The sequence below is a fragment of the Somniosus microcephalus genome, chromosome 33 (assembly GCF_052327205.1).
Source record: "Somniosus microcephalus isolate GS21.2 chromosome 33, FLI_Smic_1.0, whole genome shotgun sequence".
Lineage (NCBI taxonomy): Eukaryota > Metazoa > Chordata > Chondrichthyes > Squaliformes > Somniosidae > Somniosus > Somniosus microcephalus.
Genome location: NC_141019.1, coordinates 29,609,277 through 29,630,158, shown reverse-complemented (window position 1 = coordinate 29,630,158; position 20,882 = coordinate 29,609,277). Strand labels below are relative to the sequence as shown.

The 20,882-nt window shown below is 41.3% G+C and overlaps 1 protein-coding gene across 1 annotated transcript; it reads right to left on the bottom strand.

The window, feature by feature from the left end:
• Window positions 1–251: 251 nt before the first annotated feature.
• On the bottom strand, window positions 252–18,374 carry LOC147097067 (lens fiber major intrinsic protein-like). Its single transcript, XM_085972863.1, has 4 exons — window positions 17,922–18,374; window positions 10,208–10,372; window positions 8,222–8,302; window positions 252–4,761 (listed from the first exon to the last, which is right to left on the bottom strand). Exons 1-4 carry the CDS (start codon window positions 18,282–18,284, stop codon window positions 4,576–4,578), a joined length of 795 nt encoding a protein of 264 aa, XP_085828989.1. The 5' UTR covers window positions 18,285–18,374; the 3' UTR covers window positions 252–4,575.
• Between the last annotated feature and the right edge of the window lie 2,508 nt (window positions 18,375–20,882).

Below are 20,882 nucleotides of genomic sequence, written 5' to 3'. Positions count from 1 at the left end.
TTTGCCAACCCTTTAGGCTGGGAAATTGTGTCGTGTGGGGAAGAGGAGGGAAAGGTAGCACCCAACAAGGGATTAAAAACAAATCCGTTGATCTTGAGGATTTGTGAATAGATTTCCTTTAGGTTTTTGGCTAAAACCATTGTAGACTTTGGACTTTCTAAATCTAATTGTGGGTTGGCACCTGAAGTGGGTCAAATACAAGTCACTTCACTGGTCCACTTGGCACAAAAGGAAAAATGCCACAATTCAAGTTGTGTAGGATTTATTCTTTTTTTCCTTACTTTTTTTGCTGATGTCTACAAGTTACACACACTGGTAAACATGAAGGAGGTTTTAACCTTTACATTAACTTTCTATAGTAACAGCTAAAAAATACACAAAGTCTTGTACATACATAATTGTGTGGTGCTTATAAAGAGTTGGTATTGTGTTTCTGTAACTTGTAGAAAGGAATCCATTTTGGGCACAAATTTACTTTAGCAATAGTGGATAAGAGCATGTGTCTGTGAGCAGGTTTTTTTAAAGCAGGCAATAAAAGAGTAAAATAAGACTCAAAAATCCCATACTATAAATTTAACTTGGGCTTGAATTTAATAATATTCCACATTCACTACAGGCAACACAATCGAATTAACTGCCAAATTATTTTCCAAGTGCTGGGTTGTACGAGGAAGTTCTGTAGCAGCATCTCAGTAACCACCTTTAGTATGCAGCTCATGAGAATTTCAGTAAATCTGTACACTCTGTTTAATTTTTCCCATATGCTTCCTGCTCCTTTGACATCTTGCTAGAGAAGGCGAGAAAACAAATGATTGTAGTGGGATATTAAAGACAGCTTAAGCCGCTATCAGTCTCAATATAATTTTTTTTAATGGACATGCTATTTTTGAAGAGTCAAAACTGCGGGTTTTTCGATAGCCACGCCATATTGAAACGCCTCCAGCGATGGTGCCATTGAACAAAATACCTTCCCTTCTAAAGCAATCTGCAAAGACTGTGAAAGGGGAATTTTAAGCATTGAGCAGTTTAAGGAAATTCAAATGACTGACTCGCTTAAATGGTTAAAGCATTGTCAATTCAGTGCAAATCTTGAGGTAAGGAGGCATCCTGGATCCCTAATACATATTGAGTACTTGACTTTAAGAATGAGCAAAGAGTTTTATTTAACTTGCCATTTTAAGTCTACCTCCATTTGATGTGCTATGACTTCATCAAATTTAATCGGAACCATTGTAAACTTCCACTAGAATAATGCTGTGCCACTTTTCAGAATGTATTTATTCAAAATATATTGCCTTAATGATGATAATACCACAAAGATGCACTATTTTAACAACTGTAGCGTCACTCCCAATTCAAAAAAATTTGGTTGAAAAGATCAAAGTGATTACACGCAAGGAGTTGCTCTCAAAGGGGCAAGAAAAGTCCAAACTGTTTGCCCATGAATACAAGAACTGATCCTAGTAACAGTGGCAGTGTTAAATTGACGTTTTATTGCAGGTGACTGGCAGGGGGGGGGGGGCGGAATTCTCCATTCCAAAATTAATGAGGGCAGTAGTCGTCCTTCTAAAAGCAACTTCCTATAACCTCACCACAAAGCACAAATCTCACACAGCTTGTAAGAAATCCACATGTGCAAATCCAGAGGTATGTTACAGGCAAAAGCGTTTACAGTAATGCTGATTAACACTAAATGTTGTTTAAATATTCCCCTGATCGCTTCTTTTTTCAGTTAGCATTCACTCGAGCCCAAGGAATTCATAATAGGGAACAAACTGACATGGATCTATTAGGTTTAGCACAGTGCAATGTGGAGTGCAAAAATGGACACTAATCAGAGCTATTTTAATCTTTCCTCTCCCTACTTCCTTCCGCCTCATGCTGCTGCTTTTTACTTCAGCCAAGAGATTGGAAAGGTCTGAGTTACTTCACGGGTGCCATCAGTGCTGTCCCGGCGATTGGCTAACAGGAGGTGCACTTTGTGAGGTAGAAGTATTCATTCTTTCCTCCACCTTGCAAGATGCTAATACTTGAACATCATGCAAGGGTCTCATCCAGCAGCTTCAGCAAGAAGTGACAGAACTTACCCAATGAGGACAGATGAGTTTGTATGTTAGAGTGAGATTTGGAGTTGTAACTCTTGAGGATTGGGAGCCCAATGCTCCACCATTAAAAGCCCTGCACTCCCAGCGATGCTGGTACTGGGACTACTGCATTTTCAAAACTTGTTGGGTTTTAGTCTGGGGTTTTAAAAAAATAAGGTCAACAACAGAAAAAGTTGGATGAACAGATCTCTTTACTTTTTTTTGCCTTATTGTTCACTGGTTTTGTTTGGGCTTGAATACTTCACACAGAAAATGCTGAGGTATGGTTGTTGTTGTTGCTGCTGCCCCAGTGGACTAATACAGTTACATATCTGTTTCCTGGTATACCAAGCATGAAGCAGAACATTCAAACAACCCTACAAATGAGTAGTAAAGGATTTGTTGGCAGATTTGGTGAAACTTTGTTTACATTATGGTTTTTTTCAATGGATTGTGTGGCATTATTAACTGATATACTTGAGAGTTTTATAAATGGTGATGACCATTCAGAACTTGTCCTTAACTTGCGCAATTCAGGTTTCTGGATCTTGCTTAGGCATTCTAAAACCATCAAATTTGGCTTCAACCCTTCAAATCTAAAGACACAAATGCTCATCCCTAGCTATAAAGTATCATTTTTGTTCATAATTAAGGGGGGTGTAAAATTGTGTTGGTCTCCTTCTGTCTCTCTATGTTTTTCATCCGATTATATCGAATAATGCTGATTTTCTGAGAATTGTGAGTGTGTTAGAAATGATGTGATGATTAGGGACCAGTGTTGTAGTTTCCAAATTCACATCAGTTCAGACACCAATTTGTCCATTTTCAGGTGAGTGCAGCAACAAGTGTTGCGGGGAAAAAACACACTGATGCCTGTGCCATAAAATGGATTTTTCTATGGTTAAGAAACCCATATTCAAATTTCAGATTCTCCCGACTCAAGCCTAATGGCGATGTGATATCAAAAACGAGGGAACATGCCCAAAATCAGCTGATGTGTAGGCGAGACAAAATAAATAGCCAATCCAAACTAATTTTTCAAATAAATTACTGAAGTTATTAGCGTTGCACTTTTGTTTTGCAAAAGGTAACAATTGGATGATAATGTCAGATTGTTGTATGTATAACTTTTCAACTAGTAAAAGATTATCATCCTCGTCACACAATCATGTTGCTGCCTTTTTATAATCATCTTCAAGGAGTTATGTTGCCTTGCAAGATAATCTAATCTATTTGTACAGGAAACTTTGGTTTATCCGGAGGTTAACTGTCCGGAATGCTCGAGCCACCGGCAAAAACCAGGAGTCGGTTCAGTAAGTTTTTTTTCTTTTCGTTGCTTTTTTTTCACTAGTCAGGCTCTGCAAGGTCTAGCTAAAGCTGTTGCTTAGCTACAGAGACGCTTGCAAGCTACGGCCGACTGTTTAGAAGCTGTTGCTAAGCAACAGGGTTTGTTGCCAGATACGGAGCTCAAAAGCTTCCGTATGTTTTAACATTAGCGCTGGTTTGTCCGGCAGTTTTGATGGGACGGCAACAGCTCGGTCCCGTCGGTGCCGGATATCACAAAGTTTCCTGTAAATATTTTGTGAGGGTGCCATTAGATGCTGGGTTGGGATCATTTGAAAAAATATTTCTGAAGGTTACATAATTATTTATTCTAAACTACTTGGAGTGGCAAGGGAGGGGCTGAAATTCAGCCACAAGTGATTAAACACAGGCTGTAATGTGATCTATTGGCCAGAAAGGAAAATTTTCCAAGAAACTGGTTTATCAGCAAAATTCCCCAACATGATGGCATCACCCTTTTGAATTTTTCCTTATTTAGTCATTTTTAAAGTAAGCATCCTGTTCATATTGGGGAATTGGGGGCATTTTAAAAAAGCAAGTTAAAAGAACATCCACATAAATCCATCCTACTTCAAAATGGTAGATTTAACCAGCTGTATGTGACCTTCACTGCCGGTCTTCACTAATATTAAACTTGCTTACATTTTTCATGAACTTCAAGACTCTTTTTAAAAAATAAAAAAAAATCACTAATGTTTTTGTCCCATCAAAACAGCCCATTATATGATACTTCAAGCATAAGATTCTGTAATGAGCAAACATTTTTAAAAAGCAGGTTATAAATTTAATGTAACTGTAGTAAAGTATAATTATAGTCAAATAAGCTCATGATGCAAACCCACTTCTAAATAGGATTTTTTTTGCCAATTAATGAGTGGATTATTACATTCAAACCCTGAATTTGAAGAATCCTAGAATATTGAACAAATTTGAGTAATTAATCTTCATTTGCTTTTTTCCAGATACCTTCCTGTCTGTACAGTAATTGTAGATATAGCCTCTGTTCTATAATTCCCAGCTCAGGGACATTAACAGCATTCATATTCTTTCAAGCACACCTTCAGTAACAACACAGTAAATTTCACAATGTCACTTGGTGATGATAGGATAGTTCTTGTGTTGTAAACTCCTTTTTTAAAAACTATTTTTATAAGGCTTGTGTTTTGAGTTCGATGGGATCGCTCCTAGATTCCTGTTGTCCCTCAGCTTCTGGGGGATGAGCTCCTTTAAGAATAGCCAGTCTCTCTGAGAGACCTTTCATCCTGGGGAAGAGGACAAAATCATACAGCAGCGCTGCTATAGCACCTCCTAGCAGAGGACCTACCCAGTACACCTGCAAAGATAAAGAAATGATAACATTGAGAGACAAAATAGTATTAACTAATCCAAATTGAGCACTTTCCCTCAATCTTTTACTTTCCTAAAGTTGGTGACTGAGCTTAGGGTATGGTTCCGTAGGTGCGGACATCCGACCAATACCTCACCCAAGTGGCTATCTTTGTGTGTGAACCTAGACAATGATGGTCAGCAGGCTTTGTTGTACCATGGAAGCAGCAGAGGCCAGCCAGACCCTGTTCTCATCCAACATATGCACATGTACACTTTCCCGCAAGGGTCACTTGTAGTGATTAGGAGCTTCCTAGTCTGAGGATGCTCAGCACTGGCATGTAAAGTCTGTGTCATCGCATCAGTTGGGTAGAACAACAACTTACATTTATAGAGCACATTTAACACAGCAAAACGTCCCAAGGCGCTTAACGAATGATAATCAATAAAAACATTTTTGACACCAAACCACAGAAGGAGATATCAGGACAGGTGACCAAAAGCTTGGTCAAAGAGGTTGGTTTTAAGGAGCAGAAAGAGGTAGAGGGGTTTAGGGAGGGAATCTTAGGGGCCAAGGCAGCTGAAAGCACGGCTGCCAATGGTGGAGCGATTAAAATCGGGGGATGCGCAAGAAGCCAGAATTGAAGGAGCCCAGAGACCTCAGAGTTGTGGGGCTGAAGGAGATTACAGAGATAGGGAAGGGCGAGGCCATGGAGGGATTTGAAAACAAGGATGAGGATTTCAATTTTAAAATTAAACATTGAAAAGAAGTGGCTGTGAAAATCAGGACAATCCCTTATCCTTCCCTCACCCAAACAAAGTAAGATTTTCTCATCCCCAATGTCTGTTTGTTTCAGGATTGCTGAATGTTAATCTGTCGCCATTTCTACAGTAGCATCCATCTTTTTCACTGCTTTTAGAATTTTTTTTTAAGGTTAGTGAACAAATAAGGTTACTTTCTACCAGACTAACTTCAAGAGCACCTCTTAGTGCTCCAGTGAGACATTTCCATTTCTCATGATGGCCTTCCTTATGAATTCGCTAAATGAGATTGCTAATTTAATGACAATTTGTGCTGAATTATGGACAATTTTGCTTTTTAATTAAAACATAAATCCCTTTTTATAAGCTTGTAGCCCAGGAGGAGGCCATTTGGCCTTTTAAACTAGTCTTTCAGATTACTCGAGAATCAAGGGTATGCTTAAAAATACATGCTTTATTTAGAAGGGAAATAGCTTGCTTATAACTAGGATATAGAGACTTAATAGAACTTTTGAAGTTTCTGAACTGATGCATCCTCTAAACTGCAACATGGTATCGGGTGTTAACTTGCCCTTTTATTTAAAAAATGCTGCTAACATATATGGTGGCAGTAATTGGAGTAAAAATTCCTTTGGCGGGCATTACGAGGTACGAAGTTGGTTGGTAGAAAGATGATTTTTACTGCAAATTTGTTTGACCTTCTAAGGAAGAATGGGAAGCTCAGGTAACATGGTTAAGATAGCATTTTAGAACAGCTTTATATGTTAGCATAGTGACATTATAGATATAATACATTTAGAAACTGATAGAATGGAACTTTTAGTACAAGTATATTTTTTGAAGAGTTTAAGAAATGTGTGAAATAAAAAGAAAGACTTGCATTTCTATAGCGCCTTTCACGACCACCGGATGTCCCAAAGTACTTTTGGAGTGTAGTCACTGCTGTAATGTAGGAAATGCGGCAGGCAATTTGCGCACAGCAAGCTCCCACAAACAGCAATGTGATAATGACCAGATAATCTGACCAGATAATTCGACCATCATGTCCAGTGCTGAACAGATTTTATATAAAGATCCCACTTTTGAAACTCTCCACCAAAATCAAAAGGGTTACTTCGATTCACAAAACAGAAATTACTGACAACTTATGACCTTTAAAAGAGCTTCACAATCAAGTATAATAAGATCAGATTCAAACTGGGACAAAACTGCCTGAAATAAGTACCATGGGGGGAATTTTAGCCTAAAAAAAAACGGATGAGTTAGGGTCATATGGGAAGTTAAAGTGTTAAAAATCTGAATCCCGACCAGAAACCGCCTCCAACCCGCCCACTTTCGGTTTTTTGTGGGGGAGGGGGGTCATCTATTTAAATATTACAATAAGGCTGGAAGCCTCTGCTTTAACCTCCATTTTGAATTTAATTTTAGCTGGTCAGGTTTTGCAGGCCTCGTGAAACCCACCAGCTAAAGTAAGGCGAGGACTGCTGGATACAGGAGGTAAGTGCCTTTACACTTAGCTCCTGAATCCAGTGTCCTTGCCTAACCCAACACCCACGATCGGCGACCCACCCCCCCCAGGACTCTAATTCCCCCCCCCCCATGCTCCTCTGGCCCCCCGATCTGCTCCTCGGGCCGCTGATTGTTCCCTAACCAACCGCCACCCCCCCTGCTCCTCCGACCCCTGATCTTCACACGACCCACCTGATCCTCACCGTGCTGGTTCCGGCCCCTGATCTTCACCCGCCTTCCCCCCGATCCTTGTGCTGGTCCTGACCCCCCAAATCTTCAGCGACCCGACCCCCCTATCCCCTGTGCTGGTCCTGGCTCATGATCAATCTCCGAGGCCCCCCCGGTTCCGGATCCTCAGATACTTCCCCCCCCCCCCCCCATGCTGGTCCTGGCCCCCGATTTTCACCAGCCGCCCCCCGCCCCCCCCCCCCAATCCTCAGCGACGCCCCCCCAGCCCCAACACAATCCCTCCCTCCCTCCTCTCTGCAGCCTAATGCCGCAGGCGTACCCGCCTGGAGCCAGCCACCCTCTCAATCTCCCATGCAAATCAGGCCCTGCCGTTAAATTCAACAGGGCCTGCGAGAAACCCGTTTTCCCGACCGCTTCGGAGCCCCCCCCGGCTCCCAACCCGCCTTCCCCATTAAAATGCAGCCCCATGTCTCCATTGTAATAAACTTGAATTCATGGAGCTATATTTGAGGAGTAACAACAGAAAATGCTGGAAAAACTCAACAGGCCAGGCAACATCCGTGGAGAGAGAAATAGAGTCAACGTTTCGGGTCGAAACCCTTCTACAGAACTGAGAGAAAAGGCAGGAAATGAAACAAAAGGCAGTTTGGGGGCTGGGAAATGGGGGAGGGGATGAAAGAAGAGACATTAAGAGATATTCAAGGTGAGACGAGATGGTAATAGGACAGGTAAAGAAACAGACAATGGCTCTAGATGAAGTGTGAAATGCGCTGGCAGAGTGAGAGACAGCTGCCATGTATTTGAGGAGTCCTTGGTCATAGGTTAGAGTGATGGGTAACTTACTAGCTAACTTACAAAAATCCCCATAGTTCCTAACCTGGTGGATTCTGGTTAAGTAGTTGGTGTTTGGTGCATTTTAAAACAGCCTTTCATGTTTTCATTTTTTTAAGCAAGTGCTCTTTATTCAGCTGCCGACTGTATTTTAGTTGAATTCAGTTTGTTCTTACCCAGTGATTTCCAAAGTTTCTAGTGAGCACGGCTGGTGCAAAGGACCTGGCTGGGTTCATTCCACATCCTGTGTAATAGATCTAGAGAAAACAGAAGACAGTCTTGTATTATTCCATATGATTCCAATCAGTCATAATTTCAAACAAAAAAGTTTTTTAAATCAATTCATAAGAAAAAAAGGTGTTAATTACAACTCCTCACCATGTGACTATCAAGAGTCATGTGTTCAATTCCCTGTCATGATTTCAACAGTCAGTACTACACAAGAAAGTATGAAAGGAGAAAAGGCCATTTGCCAATCAAACCTAATTCTTCCAGTAGACCACGGGGTCTATTTTGGCTTTTGAGCGACCACCCATTCTGGCGGCAAAGTGGTCCCCTGTGATTTTGAGGCTCCGGCCTCATTTACATTAGCCAGGTGAGCTGCAGAGTGCCAAACTAGGCGTCCCATTCGGCAAAAGAAAACTGGCCGGAGCTGCCGGCAGCAAGATAAGTTGCGTGGGGGAGGGGTCCCAGGGCAGCAGAGGCCCAGATTATTTTTGAGGGCCCTGGAAGTACACTACTGCTCCTTCGAGGCCCACCAAAATAATTCAAGACCTATCTTTACTGGGCCTCTTCTCTTCCGTCACCTGTAGTACTTGTCGAAGCTTGCGCTGTGATGGCTCCAACCAGTTACTACCTGACATGAATCAGTCATTCATGAAGGAAAGACTTATGAAATAATACTGAGCGGCCTACGGGTGGCGCTGTCCAGGGAGAGTATAAATACTCGGGCACGGGCCCAGCTTGCGCAGGACATTCTTAACAGGAACTAGTGAAGGACACAGCTAGACCTCCATGTTGTAAAACAGTTGATTAAAGCTTTGTTTAACGCTTAGACCAAGTGCCTAGTAGTTTTCTTACGTCACTACCTAAAATGGAAATCGGGGCCCTACTTACGTGATAGGACTCCGATTTCTATATTAAAAGGGGCTTATCGGCGGAAACAGGCGGGCACTTTGGACACCTAGCGGTAGGCTCCTTTTACAATGGAGCCGGCCGCATCGCCGGTGTACTTTTTTTTGTGTGGACACTAAACCAAATAAACTGTAACTAAACTTAAAACATTAAATGAAACTTAACAACTTAAATTAAAATTTGGTTGCCGGGGGTGACGATGCACTCCAGTCCCTGTGGTGCCCACCGGTCGCGGAAGGCATCGAGCGTGCCGGCGGACACCGCGTGCTCCATCTCCAGGGCCACCCGGGCGCGAACGTGGCCATGGAAGAGAGGCGGGGCAGTCGGGCCAAACAACCCTCTCGACCGCCTGCTGCCCGGACCAGTTAATGGCCACTTTAGCCAGGCCCAGGAGCAGCATCACCGGTGCTAACGGGGTAGTAAGGCTACTGACCCCATTTTGAGGCCGTTACTGCTCCATTAACGGCAGGTAAAGCGAGTGGAAAATCAACCCTCATATCCCTTTTGCACTGTCATAGTCCCAAGCTTATTTATCATTCTGATGGTGTATAATCATGGGTAAAACTTCCAAAGTGACAGAATTGGGATTTGGATTGATACAGTAAAAATCAATTAAAACTGATCCCCTAAGAGGCCGACTCAGGTATAATAGCTACTTGGGTGCGGTACCTGTCTTTGCTTGATGTTCATTCGTGTGTACTTTCCAGCAGGAATTGCTGAATAGTGATCAAGAGCATGAACCCTGGGTAATTTATTTCCCCTTCCTGGTCCAGGGGGGTCTGACAGCCAATTTTAGCGCCTCAGTTGTACCGCAGCCAAGATCGGCTAACTCAGTACGCACAGGGGATCTTCTTGGTCTGTATGGCTCAGTACCACACCGAGCGTGGCATTTAGCAACTAAGGTGTTGGGAGAGTGCTCGTTCCCTTTTAGTCCAGAGCTCAGTATATCCTCCGCGTGTGACTCTGCTGTTACTTATTTTAAAATCGAGTCCTTTTGGTGAAGTTGAGGTCGAAATTTGCAGACTTACCCCGAAGAAGTGACCCACAGTGAGGGAAAAACCAATGATCACAGCTGCTGAGCCCATGAATCCATTTCTGCGAATGTCTGTTGTGGCAAAAATACAGAGAACGAACTGAAGAGTAAGGAAAATCTCCACAGCTGTAGCCTGGCCAGGACCCACTCCAGCATGCAGCTAAAGAATAAAAAGGAACATCACCAAGAGAAATGGAAAAACATAACAGACCAGAAATGAATATACTGTAATGGGGAATTTTACAGGTGTCTTAGAATACCTTTGCCTGCTGACAAAATCAATGCAGCACACAGACCCACAGGTACATAAAATTCTCCATCCACCCTATAGTTTGAAACCACAGGCACTTTAATATCTAGTGGATGTGACATGACAGAAAGGAGTGCACACTTTAGAAAAGAGTGGCTTAGTGAGGGGCCATTACTAGACGTGCCATTGCTTCAGGAGCCAGGCAATCAATGAATGAAATAACCCAATGAGTACAATCTGATCACTGGCGTCAAGCTCACTCAGATGTTTTTTTTGCCAATCTCCATCACATCCTCATTCCCGCCTCTTTGTGAATCAAACAGCCAAAAAACAGGAGCAAGCAACCTGTGTATTGGGCTGAGAATTTTCTTTGGTGAATTTTAGTGTTCATCAAGTTGAGGGATGTCGGTGCTGGATGGAGAATGGAACTGTTCCACTTTTGGAACTAGTGTCGGCATCAAACATCTGGATAAAACCAAAGCTCTCCCTACTTTGCCCCAACAGTATCCCTTAACCTTCAAGCTCAGAAGAGCACCGTGTAATACAACAATTGTATTTTTTTTTTCATTTTCCGTACACTACTTTTGCACGGCCTCTCTGAGTGAGAATGGCAACTTGTGCTAAATTAAGTGTAGTTTAGAGTTGTGGAACCATGTTCACATATGTGAGAAGTCACACAACACCAGGTTATAGTCCAACAGCTTTATTTGAAATCACAAGCTTTCGGAGCGCTGCTCCTTCGTCAGGTGAAGTGACGAAGTCACCTGACGAAGGAGCAGCGCTCCGAAAGCTTGTGATTTCAAATAAAGCTGTTGGACTATAACCTGGTGTTTTGTGACTTCTCACATTTGTCCACCCCAGTCCAACACCGGCATCTCCACATCATGTTCACATAGAACTGGGTTGAGACTGCCCATACTCGTTTCAAATAGGATCCTTGCAGCTAACAGGCTGCAATGAGTCACGATTTCAGGGAGAAGGAAGCTGTATTTGGGGTAAAAAGTTAAATAATTAAAAAGTAATGCTTTAACCTACCTCCCATCAGGAAGAGAGTTGAATTATGACCTCCTTCCACAACTGTCAAGAAAAATCTATGCCTGTGAACTCAACACTGGAATAATGTATTACATGATAAACTAGGATTTTCTTCAGCATATAAGAGACAACATCCTATAATTAAATCACAGCCACAATTAAATTTGGCCAAATATCTAAACTTTTGAAATCCTAGTCACCTCCTAATTACCATTTCCTCATATAGTCCAACAAAATATTTTTGAGGAAAAGTTGCTTTGTTTTCTAAGCATGCGCTAAAATTTCACAACACTTTTCCGCATCTGATATCATAGGTCCATCATATATCTAATTATCCTTCATTACAATGTGCCCACTCCTCATTCTCTTGTGCAGGCTACAATATACCTGTATAACATTTTAAGAATAGGAAATTAAACCAAAAAACACTATTATTGTTTGGAAAAACCAGATGGTCAAAAGATGAATCACTAAGGCATACATGGTTCTCATTCCACATGCACACTATGCTACAATGCATAAACAGTAACACTTATGCCTATCACAAGCTTACTGTACATGTATCATACAGCAATGTTATGCCATTTTTACAAGAAACACACACCCCATTTGTACATATGCTGTTTTCTTGGCTGATGTACACATCTGAGCTACCAGACATTTTGCAACCCATCATCAAGACAGTTTATCCTAACGCATGCTTTGCCATGGTGAGCATTTTTTTACAGCTCACGGAAGGAATCAATGCCAAGTTGAATTGGAGAATTGGAAATCCAAAGAGATCCAAATATATATGAAAATAAAGACTTACATTTTCCTAGTGCTTTATTATATCTCTCAAAAAAATCTCAAACTGCTTCACATACAGTGAATTACTTTGAAGTCCAGTGCTTGTTGTTATGCAAGCAAATGTGTACAGCAAGATCCCACAAACAACAATGTGATAAATGACCAGTTTAATCTGTTATTGGTAGAGTTGGTTGAGGGAGAATGTTGGATAGGAGGCGGGGAACTCCCTGCTCTTTGAATAGTGCCATGGGATCGTTAGCATCCACTTGAACCACCAGAACAGGTAGATGGGGCCTTGTTTAAGGATGAGTGAGACACTTAGGGCTCAGTAGTAAATATCTAGATTTGATTTACTTCAAACAATGTTGGCCTGAATGCAGCATGATAGTACACAGGCAGCGAAGCAAAGTGTCATTTCCCATGTTCTATCACAGCAGTTAATGTGTCTGCATAAAAGGGCAAAATACATTTTTTTTTGTAATGCTTGCGCCTACAGCTTGTAGCTAGAACTAAAAACTAAATAGTATTTTTGATGTGTTACTGTTATTACATTTTAACTTTTCAAATTTGGAGGTGTTTGGGAGAATTGTCCCATTCACGGTCATTAAATCTAGTGGGGATCCTAGAAGTTTGTTGCTGGACTATGTGTTTGATCCTTGGAAAAATGGATTTCAATTAATTTTCAGTGATCTTGTGGGAGGTGTCCAAATCCTAGTGATCTAGTGATGGATTATGCATCGGTTCCTATACAGCCTAGTGGTAAACTATGCAACTGAGCCCTGGCAGGCTGGTGGTGGATTTTGCATCTCGTCCTTGGTGGGCTAGTGGCCAATTGTACATTTAATCCTTGGCAAGCTAGTGACAGGCTATACATCCGAGCTCTGGCTAGCTGTTTTGAATTATGTCTTGATTGTTGGCACACTAGTAGTGAACTATGCGTCCAGTTCTTGGAAGACTAATGGTGGCTTGTGTGTCTGTGCTATCTGAAGCTTAGGCAGTCAGTTGAAGGAAGGGTAGTGGGTATCCATGTAAATCCTGAGGAGTAGAGAAGGGGAGAAGCTCCAGCCATTATTCTGGTAGCCAAGAAATACTCACACTAATTATTAGGATCAGTTTACAGTTTCAGTCCCTAAATATTCAAAGCTTAGGTCCACCAAAATCAAAACCTGAAAACATCTTGAATACTTATTCCTATGGTATATCAATGAAAGGTAACACTGAAAGATAATACCTGATGTGATTGAAGTGCTTTTTTTTTTAAAGAGACACTTGTATTTATCTAACGCCTTATCATGTCTTTCAGATATATCTCAAAGTGCTTCATATACAATAATGTATTCTGAAGTCAATTGACTTATTACGTAGGCAAATGCAGTAGCAATTTTGTACACAGCAAGATCCCACAAAGGACAATGAGATCAATGACCAATTAATCTATTTTTGGCAGTGTTTAGCGCACAACATGATCCCACAAACAGCAATGAAACCAATGACCATCTAGTCTGCTTTGCTGGTGTTTAGCGCACAGTAAAATCCCACAAACAGAAATGAGAGCAATAACTAGTTAATCCATTTTGGTGGTATTTTGCGCACAGCAAGATCCCACAAGCAGCAATGAGATCAGTGACCACCTCGTCTGCTTTGGTGGTATTTTGCGCACAGCAAGATCCCACAAACAACAATGAGATCAGTGACCACCTAGTCTGTTTTAGTGGTTTGCGCACAGCAAGATCTCACAAACAACAATGAGATCCGTGACCAACTCGTCTGCTTTGGTGGTATTTTGCGCACAGCAAGATCCCACAAACAACAATGAGATCAGTGACCACCTAGTCTGTTTTAGTGGTTTGCGCACAGCAAGATCCCACAAACAACAATGAGACCAGTGACCACCAAGTCTGTTTTAGTGGTTTGCGCACAGCAAGATCCCACAAGCAGCAATGAGATCAGTGACCACCTAGTCTGTTTCAGTGATTTGCGCACAGCAAGATCCCACAAACAACAATGAGATCAGTGACCACCTAGTCTCTTTTAGTGGTCTTTTGCGCACAGCAAGATCCCACAAGCAGCAATGAGATCAGTGACCACCTAGTCTGTTTTAGTGGTTTGCGCACAGCAAGATCCCACAAACAACAATGAGACCAGTGACCATCAAGTCTGTTTTATTGGTTTGCGCACAGCAAGATCCCACAAGCAGCAATGAGATCAGTGACCACCTAGTCTGTTTTAGTGGTTTGCGCACAGCAAGATCCCACAAACAACAATGAGACCAGTGACCATCAAGTCTGTTTTATTGGTTTGCGCACAGCAAGATCCCACAAGCAGCAATGAGATCAGTGACCACCTAGTCTGTTTTGAGTTTTGCACACAGCAACATCGCATAAACAGGAATGAGATCAGTGACCATTTAGTTTGCACACAACAAAATTCCACAAACACCAATGAGATCAGTGACCAGTCCTTCCTTCCTAGGTTTCTGGTGGTGTTGGTTGAGAGAGGAATGTTGACCAGATCACGGAGAACTCTACTCTTCAAATAGTGGCATGGGGTCTGTTAGTCTATATAATGTACATGTGCCGTAACTAACACTGAAACATACACTAGCCAGAGTTTTGCAAGGGAGTTGTTACTTTTTACCGAATGCGTCCACAATATGAATACACTGACCTGAATTACACACATTGCCCGTGTTTACCTTGACCCGGTCTTGTGTCAGAGACCCTGTTCATATTGTCGCCTTTATTCTGGGGTAAATCAAGTATAGATTCTAAAGGCGGTAGCTGCTAGCCAGTTATTTGTTTCTAACCAGTAAATATTGTTCTGGAGAAAGCAGCGACATCATGCCAGAACACTGAGAGTCAGTTTGCAGTGCCTACACACTTGCTTTGTGGCACTGCAAAGCGTGGACAAAATGTGGCTCTATTTGAAACGGCCTGAGCTTTTCCCAGGTTATTCCGGTCGCGATACCAGCATCTCGACAAACTGACCGAACCATGTAATTCGTGGTGTAAACCCTGGCAAAACATCTGCTTCCCGCATAATATCGTTTCGAGACTTGATACCAGACTAAGAGATTGGAGTCTTCACTCTGAACTGATATTGGGAGTGCTCAGAGCCACTGATATGAAAACTCAACGCTCTTACCTGTAGGTTTAATACCTGTCTGTTACATTAGAGGCGGGGGGGGGGGGCGGGATTTAGCTGTGACTGCTGGCATCTGTTCATCACGGCCATGTCGCTGAACTTTAATGGTCCTCGGGCTGCAGTACTCTAAGCCATGCAGACCCCAAAGCCATACCAGAATCACTGCAGCTAGCAATGCAAAGCGCACATTATATAGGGAGCTTGTGAACTCAAATCAGCCGTATCTCCAGAACGAACACGAATTCACAGCTGAGTGAAGCTTTGCTTTTGTCTCTTTTTTATCTTTATTTTCCATTTTGAACTCCAGCAATTTACAAGAACAACAAAAGTATACAAAATCGAAAGCACCACGTGCTCCCCGTCACACTTGCTATCTCAAGCAGAGTGGAGGTTTCATAAATCTTTGGATATATCTCCAGATATTTCTAAGACCCTGAAAATGTCCAGGCCATGCAGTGGTAGATTTAACCCACTAGGTCTTTATTTAAAATAAGATTCCTAAGTAATGTAACCGCATAGGATAAAAGTAACACTCCAAATAAAATCGCAAGTCAACAAATTCCATTATGTTGGATATGAATTGAAACAGAAATTAAGACTTCCCTTTAAAATGATTTATCGTTCGGAAAAGGGTATCTATCAAATTGATGGGGTGTTCTAAGGCTGTCATTTTGGATTATCCGAATAAATATTCATCTCAGTACCACTCAAAATAAGTCAGCCAACGTCTCAAAACACGCCAGATATTTAACTTACACGGTAAAACAACAATCACGAAGACTACTGTTACGAATGATTTCAGTAATAATGTTTAAAAAGCAAAGCGAGCATCGGGTCTACAGTTAAGGATGAACCCATTAAATACTGGCCACGTATTCTTTCCCTTTGTCACATTGGCCCATAGATAAAGGCTAGAGTTATACTGCATTCCATACAAACTCGATCCCTTGTGAGATAGTCTCATGGAAGGGGATCTCACAAGCCAGGTGTTTAATGTCGTTTCCGACGTTATACAGCTAGCTTTGTTTCGATGCACACCGACAACTATGGCAGACTAAAATGTGAACAGTAAGTGAAATTAAAGTCTAACCGAAGACAAAACGACAACCCTTCCATTAACCCCATGCTTCGCTTTACATTTCTCTCCATTTTCACCCTGTTGTTTACAGTACCTGACCTTTGACATTTTCAACGCTCAGTAAACCTCACTAAATTAAACAGCGTCGTCCAGTCTAGGAGCTCCACACAGAAATCCTGGACTCTTGTTCCTCGTTATATTTTTAATTAATCTTAAATTATGGCTGAATTCAGTGGTGTAAATAAACAGCTCTCGGAATCCATTGATAAATATGACTACATTTCAAAAATGGGGTGTTACTTCGAATTGGTTTGTCATCGTGTGGCATAAGATCGAAATCCAAAGGAATCAGATCTGCCCTTTGAGACAATTATTGCAGTGTTTTATAAGTTTTCAGGAAATGAGGAACTTTAACATTTGAAATGATATATTTACATTTTGTGGCTAAAACCTCTTATTTTATCTCGTTTCATGCCCAGCGGTGGGTAACCCCCCTCATTTTTCCCGGTTACCTCTGGATTCTAACGGTGGATGTTTAAATCCCAAAGTTTAGACTGACTCAGAATTCGGAAGCATCTTGAATAAATTCTCGAGAGTAAGTGCAGTTCCGGCTTTCTCTTAGTTCACCCTTTTGGTCCAGAGTTCACCACCTTCAAAAGTGTCTAAAATGCGGCGGTACTGTATTTACTGGCTGTTTGTGTACATTCATCGCTTTGACTCGCAGTAGACTAAACAAATACCCATTAAAAGTATAATAATCCCGGAGCAAGTTTCAGCACATTCTATCTCCGCTCTTTACATTACTATTTAAAAAAAGATTTTTACGTGTCGGTTTACTGGGCTTGTTCGCTCTGTTATATTTCACTGTCACTGCACTAATTCCTGCACCCACCTTTTTATTATATTTGCCGGAATATTACTCTGCGGTGCTTTGTTTATATTCCTATTCAAGTCAAATGTATTTCAAACGTCCTTACATATAATATTTCAAAAAAAGTTTTAACAGATTTCCAAATGCATTTTTCTTTCAAACATTAAGTTGTCAATTAGATAAAGTTTCATTTTACAACAGTTTTGTTTCGCTGTCTGTATAGATTTCCGATTAATCTATCCCATCATCCTTTTTAAAATGTGCTAGTTAATGTTATCTCAATCCATTCTCCAAGATATTTCACATCTCAAGCCCGTTATTTCAATAAAGGAAACTTTTAGAAGTTACATTTTCGGTCGCTACACGTTATATTTATTAACTGCCTCTTGTTACGATTCTTTTCACATTAATTTCTCAGGACATTTACCATTTTGCTCCCCACTTTAATATTTGTTTTCAAAGTAAGGTTTTAGTTTGTACAAATTCATATATTAACTTTTTTCTCTCTCTCCTCATAAGTGCATGTTTACCAACATATTTACCGTGTTGAGCCCCAGGTTGCCCCGTACCGCGGGAGGGGTGACCCCATACAGCACAGCTGCCCCCGCTACTGCCCCCAGGAGCTGAGCTGCGATGTACATTACACAGCGGAACATGCTCAGCTGCGCCCCTAGCAGGTAGGCGAAGGTAACGGCCGGGTTGAGGTGCGCCCCGCTGACATGTCCAACCGCCTGTACCAAAGCAGCCAGGACAAAGCCAAACCCCAGAGAAACCAGCAGCACGTTCACGGGGCCCGGAGACCATCGCATGGTAAAGCCCAGTCCAAAAAACACGAAGAGCATGGTGGCAAAAAACTCTGCAAAGACTGCCCTCCAAAAGGAGATGGATTTCAGCTCCCACATCATTCCCGATCTTCCAAAGAGCAGACTATTAAAAAATAACAGAAAACAAAAAAAAAGTGATGAAATTGTCTCCTGGCTCCTCAAACGTTTCCCCAAATTTAATTGCACAGAATGAAGTATTTATAGGGGACTCTGAATCTGACAACATTATCTGGGGGAGGGACCTGTCCAGTTTGTCACTGCATTTAACTGTTTCATCCCAGGACACTGGGCATATTCCAATGATTTCCATTTCCAACATCCTCGGTCTGCAATCGACTATAAACTTGGTAACTATGTTAAAATACGAGAACAATTAGGAAGGCAACCAGGAGCTACGAAATGAAGTTATCAAATGTAAAAAGAAATAGTATTCTACAGACACAAATAACAAAAGGACAACTAAGATAGGGATAGGGCCACTAAGGGATGCACAAGATAAACTCACAGGTAATGACAGTGAAATGGCAAAAATATTGAATAATTGCTTTGCCTCAGTGTTTACCAAGGAGATTAAAAGAGATCAAAAAGGATACCAATACATTTCAGATATAAAAGAAGAAGATAATTGATAAACTAGACAAAGTTAAAGAGGATAAAGCCCCTGGATTGCATCCACGCATACTAAAAGAAGCTAGGGAAGAGATAGAAGAGGCACTATATATATATATATATATATATTATATACACACAACAAAAAAGGAATAGTACCAGAAGACTGGTGGACAGCTAATGTTATTCCTATATTCAAAAAGGAAGATCGAACAAGTCCAGAGAACTATAGACCAGTTAGTTTAATGTTGGTGGTAGGAAAGATATTGGCATTTTTATTCAAAGATAATAGAAAAACATCTAGAAACCGAGAATATAATAAAGAATAGTTAGCACGGATTTCAAAAGGGAATGTCATGCTTGACAAACCTTATTGAATTCTTTGAGGAAGTAACAAAGAGTAGACAAGGGTAATGCAGTGGATGTAATATATATGGACTTTCAAAGGCCTTTGATAAGGTTCTGCATGGTAGACTCATGAGTAAGGTCAGAGCATGTGGAATTAGGGGACATGCAGCATAATGGATCGCAAGCTGGCTACAAAACAGAAAACAGGGAGTAGGGGTTAAAGGTATTTACTCAGACTGGTGGGAAGTGGTGTTCCACAGGGATCGGTGCTGGGACCACTGTTGTTCACCATTTACATAAATTATTTGAACTCAGGAATCAGAAGTACTATATCAAAATTTGCGGACATCACCAAATTAGGTGGTATAGTTAATGCTGAGGAAGACTGCAACAAAATACAAGAATACGTTAACAAATTTGCAGAATGGGTGTGTAAATGGCAAATTAATTTCAATATAGATAAATATCAGGTGGTACATTTTCGTAGGAGGAGTAAGGAGGCCACATACTCCTTGGAAAATAGGACTCTAAATGGGGTAGAAGCACAAAGGGGTTCCGATTCACATTAAAAGTAGCAACAAAGCCATAAAATGCAAACATAGCCTGGAATACATTTCTGGAAGAATAGAAATCAAAGGCAGAGAAGCTATATTAAATTATATAAAACCTTGGTTAGACCACACTTACAGCACTATGCACAGTTCCGGTCTCCATTTTGCAAGATATAGAGGCACTGGAGAAGGTGCACAAAAGATTTTCAAGGATGATACGAGAACTGAGTGGTTCTAACAATCAGGAAAGATTGAACAGGCTGGGCCTCTTTTTTTCTAGAAAAGAGAAGGCAGAGGGGTGACCTGATAGAGGTCTTTACAATTATGAAGGGGTTTGATAGGGTAGAGGTAGAGAAGATGTTTCCACTTCTGGGGGAGTCCAAAACTAGGGGCAATGAATATACAATAGTGACTAATAAATCCAATAAGGAATTGAGAAATGAATTGGGGTGAAGTTCTCTACATATACTTCACCCTGAGCTCTGTTACATAATCCTCTGTATATACTGAGGTGTGAACAAGTGGATATTTATGGACACAATTCTTGTTCTTTTAATATTCTCACTTGTAGCAACACACCTTTTATTGCTGTAGAGCATCGCTTTGTGTAAAGCCTCCAATATGTCTAAAGATACATTGAAAGCAACTGAAATCGGTTCCTCTAAACCTATTGTAGTTTGGACCAGTGATTTGCTTGCGGTTGCTGATCGATCAAAAAAATGCCGAATGACACGAAGTTTCAGCGTCGAAAAATGTAAATGAACAAAACTGCATCGTAATGACCGACGCTGTGAAGGGAGAGGGAGATGTCAATCAACCAGCCAACGTGGTAAATCCGAGCTGTGCGCGCCTTTGCTGGCAGGGTTAATACTGTGACGTGTTAGGAGAGGTGGGCGGGGCTTTGCTCACATACACAGTTACATAACAATTGGAAACTTTTCTGGTTAATGCTGCCGTTGTCCTGGAGGATTTAGTAGGATTTGATACATTAGTCCAGAAAAAGTAATTTCATTTTCTGGAGTTCCAACCGTACACATTTCGAAACCATAGATTTGAGAGCGTGTATATAACCGAGTATTTGTATATTAGGGTAATTGTGAACACAAAGTAGTGTAAGCCTAATCTGAACAGGAGTACTGTGTGTATTAGTGTGACTGAACATAAGCCTTGA